Source organism: Gymnoscopelus braueri (assembly GCF_963280865.1).
Source record: "Gymnoscopelus braueri genome assembly, chromosome: 13".
NCBI lineage: Eukaryota > Metazoa > Chordata > Actinopteri > Myctophiformes > Myctophidae > Gymnoscopelus > Gymnoscopelus braueri.
This window is the reverse complement of record NC_137615.1, coordinates 12,728,228-12,748,227: the sequence shown is the minus strand read 5'-3', so window position 1 is coordinate 12,748,227 and position 20,000 is coordinate 12,728,228. Positions and strand designations below refer to the sequence as shown.

The window sequence follows — 20,000 nt, the reverse complement described above, 5'->3', positions numbered from 1 at the left end:
TGGTTACAAACCGTTTCTTTTAAAGGGTTACTCTGAGCTTGTTTTGTAGCAGCGCTAATGGAAATGAATGGGTTCCGTTAGCCATGAGTGTCTACTGACTAGCTGCTATAGCTGGTAGATACTAACGTTTCAACTCTTAGAAATGTAACCAGAAGCCTGGGATGTGCAATATCGAACGCAGCCCGTCCCAGATGACGGATTTTGTGTTGTGTGACGTTTAAAAAGCAGTTATTCTCATGGAGTGACGTGGTGGTGTGACCAGGTACAAGGTAGGATTTAAGCATACAGGAGAGAGGATACACTGGAACAGTTAACCAGGAACAGAAGCAGCTCCTTGTCCTAATGCCCCCCCAAATTCCCCCCGCCTCTCTCCGTTTCCCGACTATTGGGACTCATACACACACGCATGTACGTACACGTACACGTACACGTACACGTACACACACACACACACACACACACACACACACACACACACACACACACACACACACACACACACACACACACGCACAGACACACAGACAAAGGCAAACGAGAAACACCAACAACACACACATGCAGTACAATGAAAAAAGCTCTAACACAAACACGGGGCAAACAAATAAACATACCAACAAGACAGACAGACAGACACACACACACGCACACGCACACACGCGCGCGCGCGTGTGCGCACACTCAAAGGAAGCGCGCACACACAAAGGAAGCGCGCACACACAAAGGAAGAAACACAGAGACATTTACACAAGGGGAGAATCTGCTTCCACTCAGAGAGAATTTGATCCTGACCACCCCATGCTCTAGCCAACATTCCCTGTACAACTCACAGGCCTGCACTGTTCCCCCCCTCCCTCCCCCCTTCTCTTCTGGAGTGTTGGCCTGGTTCCAAGCGCTGCATCAATGCCACTGCAGCTATCCATGTGTCCCATAGTAGACCCTCAAACACACAGCATAGCATAATGTACCCGGTATGGAGTGTCCCACCCTAGTGGCTCACCAAGTTGCCTGTTGCAGCTGTATCCCTGTGTCCCACAGACCAGTGGTTCCCAAACCTTTTTCGTTCAAGACCCTGAAAAGAGAAATTAAGACGTTTGCCAAACTAGTGAAAATAGCAGATCTGTAAGCTCACAACACGTTGCTTCGCACCACGTTGTGAGCTTGTAGATATGATATTTTCATTACTTTGATGATGACTTTTTCATTTTATTTATAAAATACTTTTTTCAATCTTTTGAAATGATATATATATATTTCTTTTTTTTACGGCATGGGTCAATCTATGTGTCAGGAGCTAATGTCACAACAAACTGCTGGACCGATCATCAGCACCAAATGTCTTGTATATATATATGCCAGTATAGGTCACAGAAGTACCTCCGCCAATTGTCTTCACATATTTTATACCAATTTTATAATGTAAGTCAACGTGATTCTGATCTGGCTGAAAGTTAACATTGTTCAAATTTGGCATCACATACATACAAGTACGTCATAAATATGTCATAGATCAGGGGTCTTCAACAGGGGGTCCGGGATCCCTAGGGGGTCTTCAGAGTTACTACAGGGGGATCCGCCAAATCCTTGTGTGATGGGGAACGTTAGCCGAAAATAGCAGATTTACAAGCTCACAATCTACAAGTTGTGAGCTTGTAGATCGGCTATTTTCTGAGAGTTGTTGTAGAGGGGAAAACGAGCAGACCAAGTACAGAGTACAGGTCAAGTTGACTAAATAACGAGGGTTTAAAAGGTTAACTCTCTGAAAATAGACATTAGCATGAATCCGACTATCTATGAAAAGGTTTAACTGCAACACAGTTGTATACAATATGTATAGGGGGTCCCTGTTTCATCTCTCTCTCAGCAAAGGGGTCCTTGGGCTGAAAAGTATTATTATGGATCCCACCGCAGTTCTAGGCAAAACCCGCTGTGATTGGCCAGTAGTCGCTGCGATTGACAGTTCTCGTCTTTGCAACTATGCCTAAACCTTAACCCTAACCTCAGTAAGACTATGCCTAAACCTAACCCTAACCCTAACCTCAGTAAGACTATGCCTAAACCTTAACCCTAACCTCAGTAAGACTATGCCTAAACCTAACCCTAACCCTAACCTCAGTAAGACTATGCCTAAACCTAACCTTAACCTTAACCTCAGTAAGACCATGCCTGTCAGGGAGCCAATCAGACACAGGTAAGGTGGGTCTATCCTATAACGTTGGTGGGATTCATAATCACTCGTCTAGCGAGACCCACATTAGAGCCGAGTCGTTCCCATGTGACCCAGGGATCCACATGATTCAACTTTCCTTTCTTTCCTCTCTCTCTCTGTCTCTGTCTCTGTCTCTCACTCTTACTGTTCCTGTGTCTCTCTTTTTCCTTCTGTGGAATAAAAGTAGTCTTTATTTGACGTAATAGGGACATACTGGTGGCTTATCTAATCACAACATCACGCATGCTGGAGTTCAGCCTGTGACCATGGGGAACATGTGGAACATTTTCTGAATTGAATTGAATACTTTTATTAGTCAGAAATATGAACAGCACGTCGTGGTGCAGTTGTAGGACATTAACCCATTCAATCCGGGAACGTATCTGTGTCACTTAAGGTTTCTTTGGCTATTCAAAAATAGCTGATGTACAAGCTCATAGCGCGGCACTCGGTGCCGCGCTATGAGCTTGTATACCGCAGCCAAATACATATAATTTTGGGCGTCCTTGACATGAAAAGAGTTTGAGAACCACTGATATTATAGCAACATAAGTTGTTTTCAAAAAAACTGTTAGGATTTAGAAGACATTTGTAGAATCCCCAGAAGCAAAGAGTTGAGTTAAAAATTATAGCTTTGAAAAATATAATATATATAATATATATTCAAAGATTGTGTGTGCGTCCGTGCGTGCGTGCGTGCGTGCGTGCGTGCGTGCGTGCGTGCGTGCGTGCGCTCTATGAGCTTGTAGATCTGCTGTTTTTGAATAGCCCAAAGTGTAATTATTAGTATATAATAATGGTTATAGCAAAACATCTAAAATGACACATTTTGACACAGAATGACACAGATTGAATGGATTAAAGCTAAAAGGAGAACACAAAAAAAGTCCCCAGGACTTTGTTGTGTTTCCATTTCCTCTGTACCCTCTGTTGCCTGCCGCCTAATTACCAAAATGCATTAACCACTACATCCCTACATACTTAGTAGTACTTACTTAGTTTTCCCTCTACACCAAATCTCTTTGCCAAAATAGCAGATCTGCAACATGCAACACTACCCTACTCGCTTAGCATGCCCAGAATATAGGGATGCTAGGGCTGTGGTTAATGAAATCCAGTGGGTTTTCTCAATACAATACAATACAAACCACAGTATGCTTTGGAAAATGGTCAGCAGTAATGTCAAGTAAATGGTGAGTTGTGATGGGCTAAACTTGGCAGTCCAATTGACACAGTCCTTGGAAAACAAATTACTTTGCAATAATTGTTCACCTCTTTGGATTGTGTCCCTGCTTTGACAACAACCGCAGAATGTTGTATACAACTTCAAAGGTCTTCTGCCGAGCTAAGCTTACTAAATCTAACCTAATTACCTTAACCAAACCACAAAGTCAGGTTAAAAACCATTGGACACCGCAGCACTCAAAAATTAATCCAATTAACCACTTAATCCCTGTTTAAAACGTTTAAAAAATAGCCAATCTTGTGGCTTAATTAAAACACATTGCATCGCGTTACAAGAAATTCACATTTTGGCATTTCTTTGCAGTTCTTGGAAAATATTATAATAATCACATGCCCAAATGAGGGACATCAGGGTGAAAGTTGTTAAAAGCAAAACAGACGTTGTTGTTGTTGCTATTAGAAATTCCTTCCAACATCCATGTGAGAGGAAACGTTCCAGAATGACCCAGAATGGAAGATGGTGATGTGTCCCCAACACAGAACGTCAACAAGGAAGCATGCTATCATCACCGGACAAAAACTGTCACACCCACATACACGCTCATGCACACGCACACACACCCGCGCGCGCGCACACGCACGCACGCACGCACGCACGCACGCACGCACGCACGCACGCACGCACGCACGCACGCACGCACGCACGCACACACACACACACACACACACACACACACACACACACACACACACACACACACACACACACACATAAACACACACCCACCCACCCACACGCAGGCACACCCACCCACACCCACCCACACACCCACCCCCACACACATACACACGCATGCACACTCACTTATGCACGCACGCACGCATGCACACACACACACACACACACATCCAATTGTCCCTGCAAACTCCATTACCGTGGGCAACAAGGGCAGGAAGGAGTGCATGGGTTGTCACTCTCCATGACACACACACACACACACACACACACACACACACACACACACACACACACACAGGGGGTCCATTTGTACACTCTCAGTGTTATGGGAGTCCTTGAAATTAAAAAGTTTGAGAACCACTGTGCTACACTAAATGGAACAGAGCCTTCATTAGTATCATTGGCCCAATCACGTTAGCCACAGAGTCGAGATGGCAAACAGAAATTATCCCCAAGTTACGTTGGCCAAGTAGGGCTCGAAATGAACCTACAGTGTAGTCTTGCACATTACATTTTAATACCTATTAACGCCCGTTAACATGCTTGAGAATGTTTTAGGTGGCTTTATAGTAGGCTATATGTGTAGGTTCTTGGCAAAGCATGACTTTAGGATGTGTTACCATTATCAAAGCATTTTTTGCCTCGGTTGTGTGTGCACGCTTGCACAAAAGTGTGCGTGTATAGCCACACTGCTGCGATCTGATTAGTTTCAAAACTGTCCGACTTTCCCAGTGTGTGTGTGTGTGTGTGTGTGTGTGTGCGTGTGTGTGTGTGCGTGCGTGCGCACACACGTGTTGGTGTGTGTGTGTGTGCATACGTGCGCTGTAGCTCTTTTAAACACTTTCCTTTCATTCTGCCCTAACATGTTTGTACTGTGATTACTGAGTGAGAGATGTGGCTGGGTGTTCACAGGTACTCTGGTACAGTTGCCAAACATGATATCCTAAAGATACTGACAGGGAAAGCCCACAGTGTATTGGCAGGTGCCATATCCCTTTGACCTGGGGTTATTATAATCCCACGGTGTATTGGCAGCTATACAGTATCCCATCATCATACGACTGTCTTAACCACTTAAGCCTGATATATTTTGCCAACACGACGAATAGCAAAAGTAGTCAACCTAAGCTTGTAGATCTGCTATTTTGTCTATTTTTGAACATTTGATTAGCATCCACACACAAAGAATTGCAACTTATTTTAAAATGTGCCCAAAATTGGGACACCAGGCCAGGGTTAAGTGCCATTCACACTGAGCACTATAACTATAAAGATAACTATAACTATATCGTTTTCCATTGTATTTCTTTTTATAGTCTTCTGCCATCTGCCATCCACTACTTCAAACTATATTTTTATTTATAGTTATAGTGCTCATTGTGAATGGCCCTTTAATGTGGTCAGGATTGTTGTTAGGTGCTTTTTTCCCCAGGTTGCTGTCATCTAAAACTCCATCCCAAAAACAATGTCTTTAACATCCAGAACTTAGTTATTATATTTTTGTTTGAGCAACATACGTGCCACATACGTTTTTCAGAAAACTGTTAGAATTTAAAAGACATTTTAGACGGGTTCCCGCATTGAATGGGTTAATTAAATCCTATTTTAGATTTCTCCATAGCATTCAAGCATTCTCCATAGCATTCAACCAGCTTTTTACAGCAGGTCACATACCTGTATGTTATCAGTCAGAGACACTGAATACACCTTGGATGTGTGTGTGGGTGTGTGTGTGTGTGTGTGTGTGTGTGTGTGTGTGTGTGTGTGTGTGTGTGTGTGAGTGAGTGTGTGCTTTTGAGTGTGTGTGAATGTGCGCGCGCGTGTTTGCCTAAGTGTGTGTGTTGTATAATATTCAATGTATTCAATATTCTATATGTATGAGTGCACGTGCATGCCGTTGCACGTACTGTAAACATATTCCAGCATGCAGAGCTTTGTTTTGCTTCGTAATGCTACATTAATTTCCTAATCCTTTCCTAAGGGTTCAGGTTAGGAATGCAGTGAGGATTGTTAAGACCCTCATCACTACATGCTTAACCTTAACCCTTACCCTAACCTTTACCTTTACTAAAGGTAATTCTACCCGAGACCCCTCCCCCCCATACACATCCCTACTTGGAAGGGGTTTTTCCTTATCTTTCTACTCTTGTGAGGACATTAAGGCTGTATTAAATGTAGAGGAACATATTCACGCATGCACACGTACTGTACACACACACACACACGCACACACACGCTCGCACACGCACGTACACGCGCGCGTGCGCCACACACACACACACACAGACAGACAGACAGACAGACAGACAGACAGACAGACAGACAGACAGACAGACAGACAGACACGCATTCCCATAGCCAGTGTGATATGATCTCTGGTGCTGTGTAGGAGACTGTTTGATGGAGAAGGCATGATAGTACTATTGTTTACACAGCCAAATTCACCGCTAGCCATGGAAAAACACCACATACGATGAATGCACCTCTCTCTCTCTCTCTCTCTCTCTCTCTCTCTCTCTCTCTCTCTCTCTCTCTCTCTCTCTCTCTCTCTACCTATGTATCTCTACCTATACATCCAGGGTTATATAAAAGATCCCTGATTCGCAGTCATAAAGCTCTACACGTGTGGTTGTGGAGGAATTGGATGGCACCTGGGGGTGAAGCGATATCGTAAATCGTGCCCTCAACCAAAACCAGATAGACATGGCGAGAGCTTAACCATGACCGCACCCTCTTCCCAACCCTTAACCACATGACATACCCTATTCTGGGTATGTCATAAGGTGAACAGGCAATAATTCCACAAAGATTGCAGTTCTACAAGCTCACAAGGCGTCGCAATGTGACGCATTGTGAGCTTGGAGCTAATTTCGCACACGAGAGATTTGGTGCAGAGAAAGCAAAGGGGCCAAGTACGGACCCCTGGGGGACCCCAGTCAACAAAGTATGTGGGGTTTAAGTGGTTCTTCAGCTGAAGAGGTCACAGGACACTTGACTTGTACGATACTCAAACCCTACTGAGTGGAACTGAACTCGACACAACTGAGTTAAGTGTGTTACAGCTGAACATGATCGCGTTCTTTCATCAAATTGATAAATATCACACAGATAACAAAAGACGTTGCTGCTTACCTGGTCTGTGAATCCGACCTCGACCTTTAAATCACTGTGTGTCACTCTTACAAGTTGGCAGTTATCACAGTCATCGTCGTTTTGGTGCGGGTCGTATCCAGTGATGGAAGAAGTACTCAGATTTTGTCTTAAGTAAAAGTATCAAAACCCTATTGTAGAAATAGTCTGTATTGGCAAAAGTATTGGCATCAAAATATACTTAAAGGGGAAGACCACCCATTTTCAATATTTAACTATGTCATTAATATAGCATAAAGGAGTTGTGTGGAAATAAGAAAAATTTTAAATGTTAAAAATTTTAAATGTTAAACCCAAATTGATTTTGGGTTTAACATTGCAAATTACACCATGATGAGTCATCACGGTGTAATTTGCAATGTTAAACCCAAAATCAATTTGGGTTTAACATTTAAAATTTTTAACATTTAAAGATTTTCTTATTTCCACACAACTCCTTTATGCTATATTAATGACATAGTTAAATATTGAAAATGGGTGGTCTTCCCCTTTAAAGTGCCAAAAGTAAAAGTGCTCATCATTATGCGGAAGGTCCCATTTCACAGGTTTTCAAATGTATTGAAAATAGCAGATCTACAAGCTCGCAACGTGTCGCAAAGCTTGAGTAAATGTACTTAGTTACTTTCCAACACTGGTCGTATCAATTGCCAGCTGGGCGCTATCAGCAATAGATATGATGACTGGATCTTTCACAACAGATCCAGGGTCAGGTGTTCCACTATCGATGCTGCATTCTGACGTGAGCGATCTGGCTTCTGCCAAACCTGTGGCACACCGTGTTCAATTCAATTCAATTCAATTTGATTAAAGTGTCAAATTAAAGTGGCAAAATTATGGTACACAAAATCCTTAGTGTTCATTTAAGCCTGAGAGTAAACAAATGGAACCAAGTTTCCATTTGTATACTATCGTACATAGAACAAATATGATAATTATCACACACCCACAGGGGTGGCACCGTCCATCGCGGTGACTTATTTGTTCCCTGACATTTCTGACCCTGCCACTTCCTGTACATGGCCACAGCAGCCCTCCCCCTGCGTCCTCCATTGTGTTGTGGTGAAAGGAATTTTTGGGGTTGTGTTGCTGTCCATGTTGTAACCCAACCTCTGCCGCAGGTCCTGACACCAGGGCGCAGACCTCAAGCCACCCTTTGTATCTGCAGGAGGAAGGAACAGGGCATGCGTGCATGCCTGTGTGTGTGTGTGTGTGCGCGCGCGTGTGCGTGTGCGTGTGCTTGTGTGTGCGCACAAGCAGTGGATGTCTTTGTGTGTGTCGATCACAGCGGTGATACAAGGGCAGGGTTTGGCAGAGGCAAACATTAAACAGAAGAGAGAGAGAGAGACAGACACAGAAGGAAGAAATTACCGAAACACTCTCACACTTGATTATTGATTTTTGAGGCTGATCTTTTTTGACATGATACAATCCACGACTATGACTATACGGTATAAAAGGCTCTCACACATTGTTTAGTCGAAAATTGTGACATTTCTGTGTGTAAAAAATAGAGAGAGTCACTGTGTGCGTGTGTTTGTGTGTGCGTGTGTGAGAGAGAGAGAGAGAGAGTTGTCATGGTATTAGGAATGGAAGAAAAGGCTCTTGAGACAATCCATCTGCATGTCAGCACTCAGCTCTGCGACGCCACCGGACCACCTAGAAACTCACGCACACGCGCACACACACACACACACACACACACACACACACACACACACACACACACACACACACACACACACACACACACACACACACACACACACACACACACACACACACACACACACACACACAGAAACATGCACGTAAACACATGTGCACACACGTGGACTAGCTAATGAACAGGTACACCATTTCAGTCTGCACAGAGATGCATACACACACACACACACACACACACACACACACACACACACACACACACACACACACACACACACACACACACACACACACACTCACACTATGTTGCAGGGGGGGGGGGGTTCCCCTTGTTTTGTTTCCCATGCAGGTGTTTGAATCCCAGGTGTTGACATTATCACAGATGGTTGAATTAGGTCCAGGACCACTTCCACAACCTCCCACTGCACACTAATCTCAACTCTGTTGATAGAACCTTCTAGAACCTCCAACTGCACACTAATCTCAACTCTGTTGATAGAACCTTCTAGAACCTCCAACTGCACACTAATCTCAACTCTGTTGATAGAACCTTCTAGAACCTCCAACTGCACACTAATCTCAACTCTGTTGATAGAACCTTCTAGAACCTCCCACTGCACACTAATCTCAACTCTGTTGATAGAACCTTCTAGAACCTCCAACTGCACACTAATCTCAACTCTGTTGATAGAACCTTCTAGAACCTCCCACTGCACACTAATCTCAACTCTGTTGATAGAACCTTCTAGAACCTCCCACTGCACACTAATCTCAACTCTGTTGATAGAACCTTCTAGAACCTCCAACTGCACACTAATCTCAACTCTGTTGATAGAACCTACTAGAACCTCTCACTCTCTCTCTCTCTCTCTCTCACACACACGCACGCGCATGCACGCACGCACACACACACACACACACACACACACACACACACACACACACACACACACACACACACACACACACACACACACACACACACACACACACACACACACACACACACACCGTTAATAGAACCTAAAACCCCCCCATTCCACACATACTGTACTCTCAACGCTGTTAATAGAACCTACTGTATATCTTACTCTACGCCCACATTACCCTGAAGTGACTCCTTCACTTGTGGTTTTTACACAGTAAAATCTGCAATGTTCATTTTACTCGAGAGTCTTACTTTACTGCGCGCTTTATAGCCCCACAGCCTGTCACCTCATGACCTGACCACTGACCACAGCAATTGGGAAGGATGAATCTTCAGGCTTGAGGCACAGAGGCTGAGCCTGATCAGCAGTTTAAAAGCCCCCAAAGTAGAGGAGACGAGAGTGGAGAAGGTGCCGGTGCTTTGTGCTCTGTGATGATGACGACGTGTCGGCTTCAAAGAAAGATCAAACGCTCGCCTCTGTAATCATCACAGCCCCGCCGGTCCACCCACGTGCACGCGACACGCGTTTGTGCACACGCGTGCGCACACACACACACACACGCACACGTGCGCACACAGTACAGCCATTGTTTGACTGAAGGGGCCGTTCCGTTTTGCATGTGCACTCAGCAGCAGACGCCGGGCCTGGACCTGTACGCATGGACGTCTTAAGAGCCAGCAGCACCTCTATAAAACTTTCAGATGTTACTGTTTCTGGTGACTAGCGTTGTGTGAGGAGTCGTCACGTGCTAGCTTCAGCCCACAGCATGCTGTTTTACTGTAACTCACAGAGGTTGATCTGATTGATTGATTAATTGATGTACTTTTTTTTATCGACACTGAAACTATGTACAAACATGTACAAACACTTGTTATCCTGGAAATACATGGGGTCCGTCTTACAGGCAACTTTTCTCAGACTGGACACATAGAGAAAGAAAACGTAACTGTTAGCTCAATCTCATTGTATTTAAGTTATTCGATATATAAAACAAAAACATTTATGCCAGATTTAGCTACTACGGCCGCAAACGTCGCATGCAAACTGCTAGCCTAGCCACTTAGCCGGCTCTGCTCTGCGAGACTCCGTCTGATCAGCCCAGCTGATTTTTATATTTTGATTAGCTGCGCTGTCATGCTCGTTTGAAGCACAGGGAGGGAGATATTTCAACCAATCAGATTGCTTCGTTGTAACTACTTGTTGTATAATGGACATCGACGTATTGTGTGCTTGTAGATCGTCTATTTTCGGCGAAGAGATTTGGTGTAGAGGGAAAAAGGAGAGGGCCAAGTACAGACACTTGGGGGACACCTGTCAACAAGTATATAGGATTTAAGTGGTTATAACAAACACAACCTGAAGAGGTCATAGGCCACTTTATCCCATACTCAAGGTAGTTAATAAATCAATGCAGAGGTAATAAGCATTTGCAGGAATTGGCCTTTTTCTTTTGGAATTTGATCTTTGGAGCATTTGATTCTCTGCACCACAAAAGAGACAAAGCAAGTGGTTTTGCATGTTGCCTTCTAATTATCCACCAATTAACTGGACAATAAAAAAGCTTTTATAATGGACTAAACACGACCAGGGCTCTGGAATGTGGTGCTGCTGTTTGTTTCCCCCCATTAGTGTCAGTAAAATATTTAATTAGCCGCCTTTTGCCTCCAAATATATATTATTTAAGTACTGCTTCACTTGCGCTGCTCTCTCTCGAGTTCTGTAGTTTATGTGTCACGGGCATTTCAGCTCCTATGTGAATGCACAGAGACATGGGTTAAACAGGAATGTCCCTTGTTAGTTCATAGATGCCAACATAAACCTAATATATGTATTTTTTTACAGAAAGACACAACTTCCACTGTTTCCAACTATAAGAGGAAAGTCGTCGGTTTCAGTTTGTGAAAAGCAGCTGCATGTACAGTATGCAGGGTGCTTTATTATTAACTCTTTGACTGCCAGAAATAAAATAGAAACAAAAATCATTTGCCACGCCATGCACTGCCAGCGATTTTCGAGTGTTTTCACTAACCTTTGAAAAATCATAGAATATTCATCTCCAGTATGTCGCTTTAACCCTTCAAGACCTGAAACGCATCTGTGTCATTTTTTTATTTGAGCTAAAAAGCATTATTTTACACTTTGGCTATTCAAAAATAGCAGATATACAAGCTCATAGTGCGGCACCGAGTGCTGCGCTATGAGTAGAAGATATTGTAGATCTGCTATTTTTGAAAAATCGAGAAAATGTGTGCAAATTAATATATTTATATTCTTTTAAAGGCAATTTTAGCAGATCTTTTCTTCTGGGGGTCCCTGGAACAATATATTTTGAGACGGGGGTCCGTGGCCAAATACATATCATTTTGGGGGTCCTTGACATGAAAAAGTTTGAGAACCACTGATATAGCAATCTGGGAACCCAGAGCCAGTGAGAATGAAAAACAGCGCCCTCTGCTGTTTGTACTATCCCTCACTGGCTCTGGGACAATGACGACGCAGCACCTGTGCGCAAGGAAACCGGGGTTTTAGTCTGCCTTCACGCTCCACTTCCGGGTGGTGCGACTATGTTTTCATTCCCACTAACAATATTTCTACACGGAACACTAACACCACTTCTCCCAGAGAACATGGATCGTTTTGGTTATAAGCCCACTTTTTTCTATGATGAAAGAGCAAGTTAAAATGTGAAAATCTTTCCGTGGTTTTGTCTGCTCCGCGGACGCTATTGTTAAATTAGTTTCGGCTTGTTTCGAGTAGGGAAGGATCAGCGGACACGTAAATCCCGCCCACTACATTTGATTGGGTAAAGCGCGGCCTGCTTCCTGATCTGAAGGCATGCCCACGCCCACACAGTGCGTACACGTTATGAGGAACCTTCACGACAGATTCCAACGCAGAGCAGAATCTGTTCTTGAGAGATTACTGATATAGAAACATGTTTTTCAGAAAACTGTTAGGATTTAGAAGACATAAGTAAGAATCGGCTTCAGGTCTTAATGGGTTGAACAGCTTCTTAGCTTCTGTTGCTAGAGCAGATTAACTTCTTCCACACATACACACGTATCTGCAATTCCTACTACTGGTAATCCTGTGAAAAGACTAAAAACATTGGCAGCAGACAATCAAGCGTTATTACCATAAGCGTTGTTCAGTGACAGTTCTTTGGAGTGCTGCAGTGTTGTAGAGTTGTTTGTTCACTCACAGAGCTGACCTCTGGGTTGGGCCCCTTTTCTTCAAGCCAATCTAACCCACAGGAGTGATAAATTAACTGTGTGCAATTGCATGCGCAGTAAAAAATCCTCAGCGCCAATTTAACTCGGAGAATGTACTACAAATGTAACCAAATGGACTCCCTACGGGTTCCTTTTGTACATGGTCAAATGATCACCAATGATTTATTTGAAGTGTACATTTTCTGACGCTTGGGACACACACTTTTCGATCGGCGCTGAGGATGTCGTTCTGTGATCGCGTATTGTAGAGTACATTGTTTATGTCTCATCGATCATGTACGCGATCGACAAAGATTTGCGATCAATGCAATAGTTAACAACTGATTAATTAACTGCTCTGTCCCCCCCCACCTCCCTCCTTCTCCTCCAGCGCTCAAGCGATCCTTCGAAATCGACGATGTGGACGACATCCCCTCCGCCCCGTCCCCCATCATTTCGCCAGGCTCCTCCCACCTCCTCCTCAACCACAACAACAAAGCCAATGAGACGCGAGGAGTGGGAGGAGGAGGAGGAGGAGGGATGATGATGATGGGCATGCCGACGTCTCCGGCCTCGGCCTACGGCAACATCAACAACAACGGGAACCACAGCTCCATGGCGTACCGCTCCCGCCTGGGCCTGGGCGTCGGGCCCAGCCCGGCCCAGAGCCCCGTGCTGAAGAGCCGCACGGTGGGCAGCCTGGGCACCAGCCTGTCCTTCAACCGCGGCACCATGGGCAAGCCTGCCTTCAGCAACAACGGCACTGGGTAGGTGCCTGTTCCCAATGATTATTTTATTTATTATTTTTTGTTCAAGGTTTCTTTATTTTATATTTTCACATACAGGTCAATAACAAAAGGCATACAGAAACAGTGTATGTTACCCCTCCCACCCCCCCCCCCCCCCCCCAAAGTTCCCGCTCCGAAAGAGCCACAACCCTGGTATCTTATTGTACCATTAACACAAAGGACAATACAAACAAATAAGACACAATTGCAATGAAAAATGAAGTAGTAAAAAAAAGAAATACACACAATATATCCGAATTATTATAATAACTCGCCTGATCCCGATTATTTGAGATCATTCATTAAGAATCGTTTCCATTCATCTATCTTTATTATTGAACATTTTCAAAACAATTCTAAAATATCGGAAATAGCCTAGTCTATAAGCTCACAAAACGCGTTGCCATGTGACACGTTGTGAGCTTGTTGATCAGCTATTTCCACTGTTTAAAAACAAATTCAAAGTATTCAATTATTAAATATTGCCTATTTTGGCCACAGTAGATTATTTATTTTGATCATTGGTGTGACCGGTCAATGTCAGTAATTTCTTAGCATATATTTTTTTCTTAAATTTTTATCCCACGATTTTGTAACCCATTTTTTCACCCAGTGCCAATTGTCTAAGTAATCCTGGGCGCTACACTCCCTCTGCCAGCCTAGGAAGAGCCTAGAGCCGAGCTCATGCCTCCGAGCTCAATGCATGAGCGCTAGCAAGCCGCTTCTTATCACCTGACGGGGGGGAGTTTCCCCGGTAGGAGGTAGCGCGTGGAAGGAACACGTTATTCCAACCAGTTCCTTTCCCCTCCATCAGGCGCCCCGGCTGACCAGGGGGAGGCAGTATATAGAGACCAGGATTACTGCATGTTTTTGTGAGGGTACCTACCCTTTCTTTGCCTATTGAAGTCATTTGTCATTATCGACCTTGTGCAATTTTAGTTTACGAAGCCTTAACCCATTGATACCTGGAACGCATCTGTGTCACTTTAGATTTCTTTAGGCTATTCAAAAATAGCAGATATACAAGCTCATAGCGCGGCACCGAGTGCCGCGCTACGAGCTTGCAGATCTGCTATTTTTGAAAAATCGCGAAAAAATATTTTTAATATTTTTTTCAAAAAACTAAAAAACCAAACAGAAATCTAATTCAATGCAAAAAAAAATAAACCACAACGAAATCTTTAATCGTAATCATTCAACATGACAATCAATCTCCAGGCCTAGCGGCGGCGGCGGGGGAGTGACCCGGGCCGCCTCCTTCCAGAACCGCTTCAACCCCAACGGCTACTCCTCCTCCTCCTCCATCTCCATGCTGTCCGGGGGGCCCGGCAGCGACAACGACAGCCTGCACAGCTCCTCCTCCAGCCTGGAGTACTCCTCCTCCTCCTCCGGCACCATGCAGCAGCCCCCGCTGACCAAGATGGGCTCCTTCCCCAGCAGCCCCCCCCCCCCGCCCTCGGGGGAGTACCACCCCCACCAGTACCAGCAGCAGCAGCAGCAGCAGCAGCTCCTGCTGGCCCAGCAGCGTGCCAGAGAGATGCAGCTACAGGTAGAGCCATATGAAATCCGTTTTATTTTTTTTCCCAATTCCGTTTTATTTTTTCCCAAATTCTGTTTTTTTTCCATTTTAATATTTCTGAATTCTGTATTTTGCTTTTTTATGCTCATTTTTACCATAAAAAAAGTGTCTGGTAAGTGGAAATGAATAAATGTCCACAATTTAATAAGATATAACAGTCCATACATGTCTCTGAAAGAATACGCAAAAATGTTAGGGACCAGTCGAAATTTACATAAGGGGGGGCATGGAGGAAATGTATGTGCCCTGATCTAAAATGCCATGACCCTCCCTTTGACAAAAAAAAAAAATCAATGACCCTCCCCAAGTGATTACAAAAAAAAGAGTAACCCTCCCCGCCTAGAAGTGTCACGATATATTGTGTCACGATATAGCCTATCGTGGTATTAAAATGTGATGATAGGTATTGTCATGATGTCATACTGTATCGTAATATTTTTTGTATTGTTTTTTTAAAACAAAAAAAACACTTTCTTTTTTTTTGCCGGTGAAAGTTAGGAGTTTTTACTGTATGATATGAAATGTAAAGCTTATCATAATCATAGTAATTATTAATCATGTCCTCCATCATATTCAAGGTATTTTGGAGAGAAATGAAACAGACTCCAGTCAGTCACTTTCAGTTTAAAGCACTGCAGAGGGGAGGTGTTGTGTGTCAGCTGATGCTCGTTGACGCTCGTTAATGTGACATGCATCTGCACTCTCAAATAGGCCTACATCTAATCTAAGATTGTATTATACTGTATCTGGTATTATAGATTTTTTTTAGCTGTTGGAAATAACTAGGCTGCACTTGGTTGGTAAAGTCCAGATGACAAAAATATGAGGTTTGTGGAATTTATAGTTATGCAGTCTTATATTATATTATATTTGTTATATTAGTGTCTATCTGTCCTCTGAAACAATGGGTTTATAGTTAGTGAGAACTTCACTTCTCCATTAAGCTTGCACAAATGTATTTATTTGTGTGTACAAAGCACAAGTAATTGTTTCTAACTTGCTTTATAACGTTATTTATAAGATGATGGCCAATGTTGATGATACATGAGAAAAGAACATTAATAATATATCATATCGATATCATGCCCAACATCATGTATCGTATTGTGAAATTCTTGACACCCCTAACCCTCCCCATCAAATACAACATGACATTTAAAACTGATATGTCCAATGTTTTGCTTTCCACATTGATTAGAACATTGCTGTAGTGTAGTCAGTCTTGCTAAATGCACAGTGTATCTGTAGTAGTGGTAGCAGAATGGATAGTGTTCTCAACTTACATGTGGGAAACCCATTGAATCCTGGTCAGATTGAAGAAAGTTAAATATTTGGTAACCAGTAGTTTAAAACTTTTGTCACTCTGCCCTTTTAATTATCAACTACAGTGACTACAACTACACTGTTGCCTACATAAAACAAATTAGGCTATCAATTATGGCCTGATGCTTCTGGTTTTACTTGTGGAGCTAGGCATCTATACACAACTGTCCATATAGATCCACATTAATCACATGCACAGAATTACTTCAAATGATTATGAATATCCAGTTATAGTAGGCCTATTTATAATGCATCTCTCCAATAACGCCTGTTGAAGTTTTGCTTAATTGTTCAACCACCATCGTTAAGACGCTGAATAGATTTGACTGGGTCGTTCACACTCGCTGTGCGTTGATGGCTTGTTAACGACCGTCATTGATTCTAAATAGACAAGGTGTTACTTGATTTGAATTCTTTGTATCCTTTGAAATGGAGAGGGGTCATTGACCACTGTTCTGCTGTACTAAAAAGGTATATAAAAAACGGACTATTTTATCAATTCAAAATTGCATGACCCTCCCTTGGATTCAAAGTAAAATTAGCTGACCCTCCCTTGGACCAAAATTAGAAAGGCATGACCCTCCCCTATTTTCCTCCATGCCCCCCCTTATGTAAATTTCGACTGGTCCCTTACCCAAAAGAATTCGGTCCGAGCATGCGCAAAATGGCGTCGCCCATGTAGTATTATCATTTCTATCGTCTTTTTAAGACGATTTCTACGTGGATTTTATTGTTATAAAGTAGGATGTGGCCATGCAAAATGGTGGTGTCCCGTGGATTTGTAAAAATTCGCGGTAAAAAAAAATATTTTACCGCGAATACTTTTTTATATTCCAAATTCTGCAATATTCCGTTTTTTATTCCAATTCCATTTTTATTGGTCATTTCCGTGATTCCGTCCGCGATTCCGTTAACATGGATTTCATATGGCTCTAGCTACAGGGAGGAGGAGGAGGAGGAGTGGTCCTGGGAGGAGGCAACCACGTCCTGAAGAAGTTCTCCTCCCACGGGAGCGTCTTCCACTCGGAGCTGGACGACGGGCCGGGCTCGGTGCTGGGCGGCGGCCACGGCGGCCACGGCTCCATGCCCAGCCTGGACCTACAGAGTGGAGAAGGAGGAGGAGGAGGAGGAGGAGGAGGAGGAGGAGGAGGAGGAGGAGGAGGAGGAGGCGCGCGGAGAGCCTCGGGAGCCATGTCGCCGGGGTTGAGGTACGGCAGCGCCGCCTGGAACGGCCGCTCACACAGCACCGCCTCGGCCACCACGGGGAAAGAGTCTTACTACAACTCCAACAGCCAGAACCACGTCCGGCCTCCGTCCCCCCACACCCCCCACACACCCCCGCAGACCCCCCAGAAGGCCAAAGAGACCCCGCGTCTCCACAAGTTCCCCCTGGATCTGGACAGCCTGGTGGGCAGTCCCGCCGGCGGCGCCAACAAGCCCCAGTCGGGGTCGGCCCCGAGCCCGACCCCGCCCAGGCCCCCCCCGCGGAGCCACTACCCGGCCGGCCCCCCGTCCGCCGCCTCGGCCAGCCCCTCCGCCTCCCTCAGCAGCCTGGACGACAGCGCCTCCGACACCACCACCCCGCCCCTCTCTCTGCACCACCCCCTCTCCCCTCTGTCCTCCTCCCCCTTCCCCCTTCCCCCCGCCTCGCCCCCCCCGGGCTCCGCGCCCGTCCCCGAGGTGAGCTGCTCCCCCGTGCCTCTGTCCCCGGCCCAGAGCCCCCAGCTGGAGCAGCTGTGTGGGCCCCGGGCGGTCGCGGTGGCCCCCGGCGGCGCCCCTAGGCCCGTCATGCGGCCCCCCGCGGAGGACGGCCAGGGCGAGGCCAGGGAGAGCGTGGGCTCCATCCTGCAGAGGATCGCTTCCTTCTCTCGGCCCATCGTCGTGGCAGACGCCGGGGCCTCTCCTCCGGCCACGCTGGCCCCTCCCCCCAGGGCTCCTCCGGCCGCCGTGGCCCCTCCCCCCAGGTCCCCTCCGGCCGCCGTGGCCCCTCCCCCCAGGGCCCCTCCGGCCGCGGTGGCCCCTCCCCCCAGGGCCCTCAGTAACGGGGTGAAGAGGAACGCCGGCCCCGCGCTGCAGCGGCAAGAGTGTGTCGCGCCCGCCGAGACAGCCCCGCCCCCCGCACCCGAGCAGAGACTGGGGAAGAAGATGCACGAAGGTATGTGTGTGTGTGTGTGTGTGTGTGTGTGTGTGTGTGTGTGTGTGTGTGTGTGTGTGTGTGTGTGTGTGTGTGTGTGTGTGTGTGTGTGTGTGTGTGTGTGTGTGTGTGTGTGTGTGTGTGTGTGCAGACATGCGTGTGTGTTTTATTTGAGGTGAATTTCATCTGCTATGTAAATACTACTTGTACCAGCATTGTCTCTCCCGGGCACATGGCGTGGTGCGTATCGGCGTGCATGTTGTGCATGTGTGCACAGCGCGCACACACACACACACACATGCACAAGACAAGAGACAGAGGAAACCGGCAGCAAGAACACTTAGTGAGAACACCATGGTGAGAGATGGGAGTGAAGACAATGTTAAAAGAGCAGACTGGGTGTGCAAGAGAGAGAAAGAGAGACAGACAGACAGACAGACAGACAGACAGACAGACAGACAGACAGACAGACAGACAGACAGACAGACAGACAGACAGACAGACAGACAGACAGACAGACAGACAGACAGACAGTAAAGCAGAGAGAGAGAGAGAGACAGAGTGGGAGGAGGTGGAGGAGGTGGAGGAGTGTAGAGAGGTGCACAGATTCCTGGCATATCAGCCAATAGCCTGAAGTAAACACTGATAACACCTTAAGTGGGGGATGGATGGTGGAGAGGCAGCAGCTTTCAACACTGATGGGTAATGTGATCCCCCCTGTGTGTGTGTGTGTGTGTGTGTGTGTGTGTGTGTGTGTGTGTGTGTGTGTGTGTGTGTGTGTGTGTGTGGGTGTGGGTATGTGAGAGAGAGCGCACACTGTAAACTAAAGCCTCAACCTGGCATTGCAACACTTGGTCTCTGCTTTTCCAACTGGACACACACACACACACACACACACACACACACACACACACACACACACACACACACACACACTAGGGTGTGCCCCCGATACAACTACAAGTAGCATTTTCAGAAACACACGGACGGTGCCAGGATTGGTCATAGATAATAAAATAAAATAAAATAATAAAATACGTTATATACAGTATATTATGCTCAGTGTCATCAGCTACAACCTACTGAA

General features: G+C 45.3%; 1 protein-coding gene across 4 annotated transcripts in view; it reads left to right on the top strand.

The window, feature by feature from the left end:
- The window catches only part of LOC308099316 (uncharacterized protein), a 114,138-nt gene that overhangs the window by 14,584 nt on the left and 79,554 nt on the right, over positions 1-20,000 (top strand). The window contains exons 2-5 of one of the 4 annotated variants that reach the window (XM_080448039.1): positions 13,481-13,856; positions 15,096-15,426; positions 17,722-17,884; positions 17,918-18,934. In XM_080448039.1, the coding sequence (XP_080304165.1) occupies positions 13,481-13,856; positions 15,096-15,426; positions 17,722-17,884; positions 17,918-18,934 (1,887 nt within the window). Of the gene's footprint in view, positions 1-13,480; positions 13,857-15,095; positions 15,427-17,715; positions 17,885-17,917; positions 18,935-20,000 lie in introns of all 4 variants that reach the window. The other 3 variants (XM_080448040.1, XM_080448038.1, XM_080448037.1) reach the window with 3 other exon arrangements.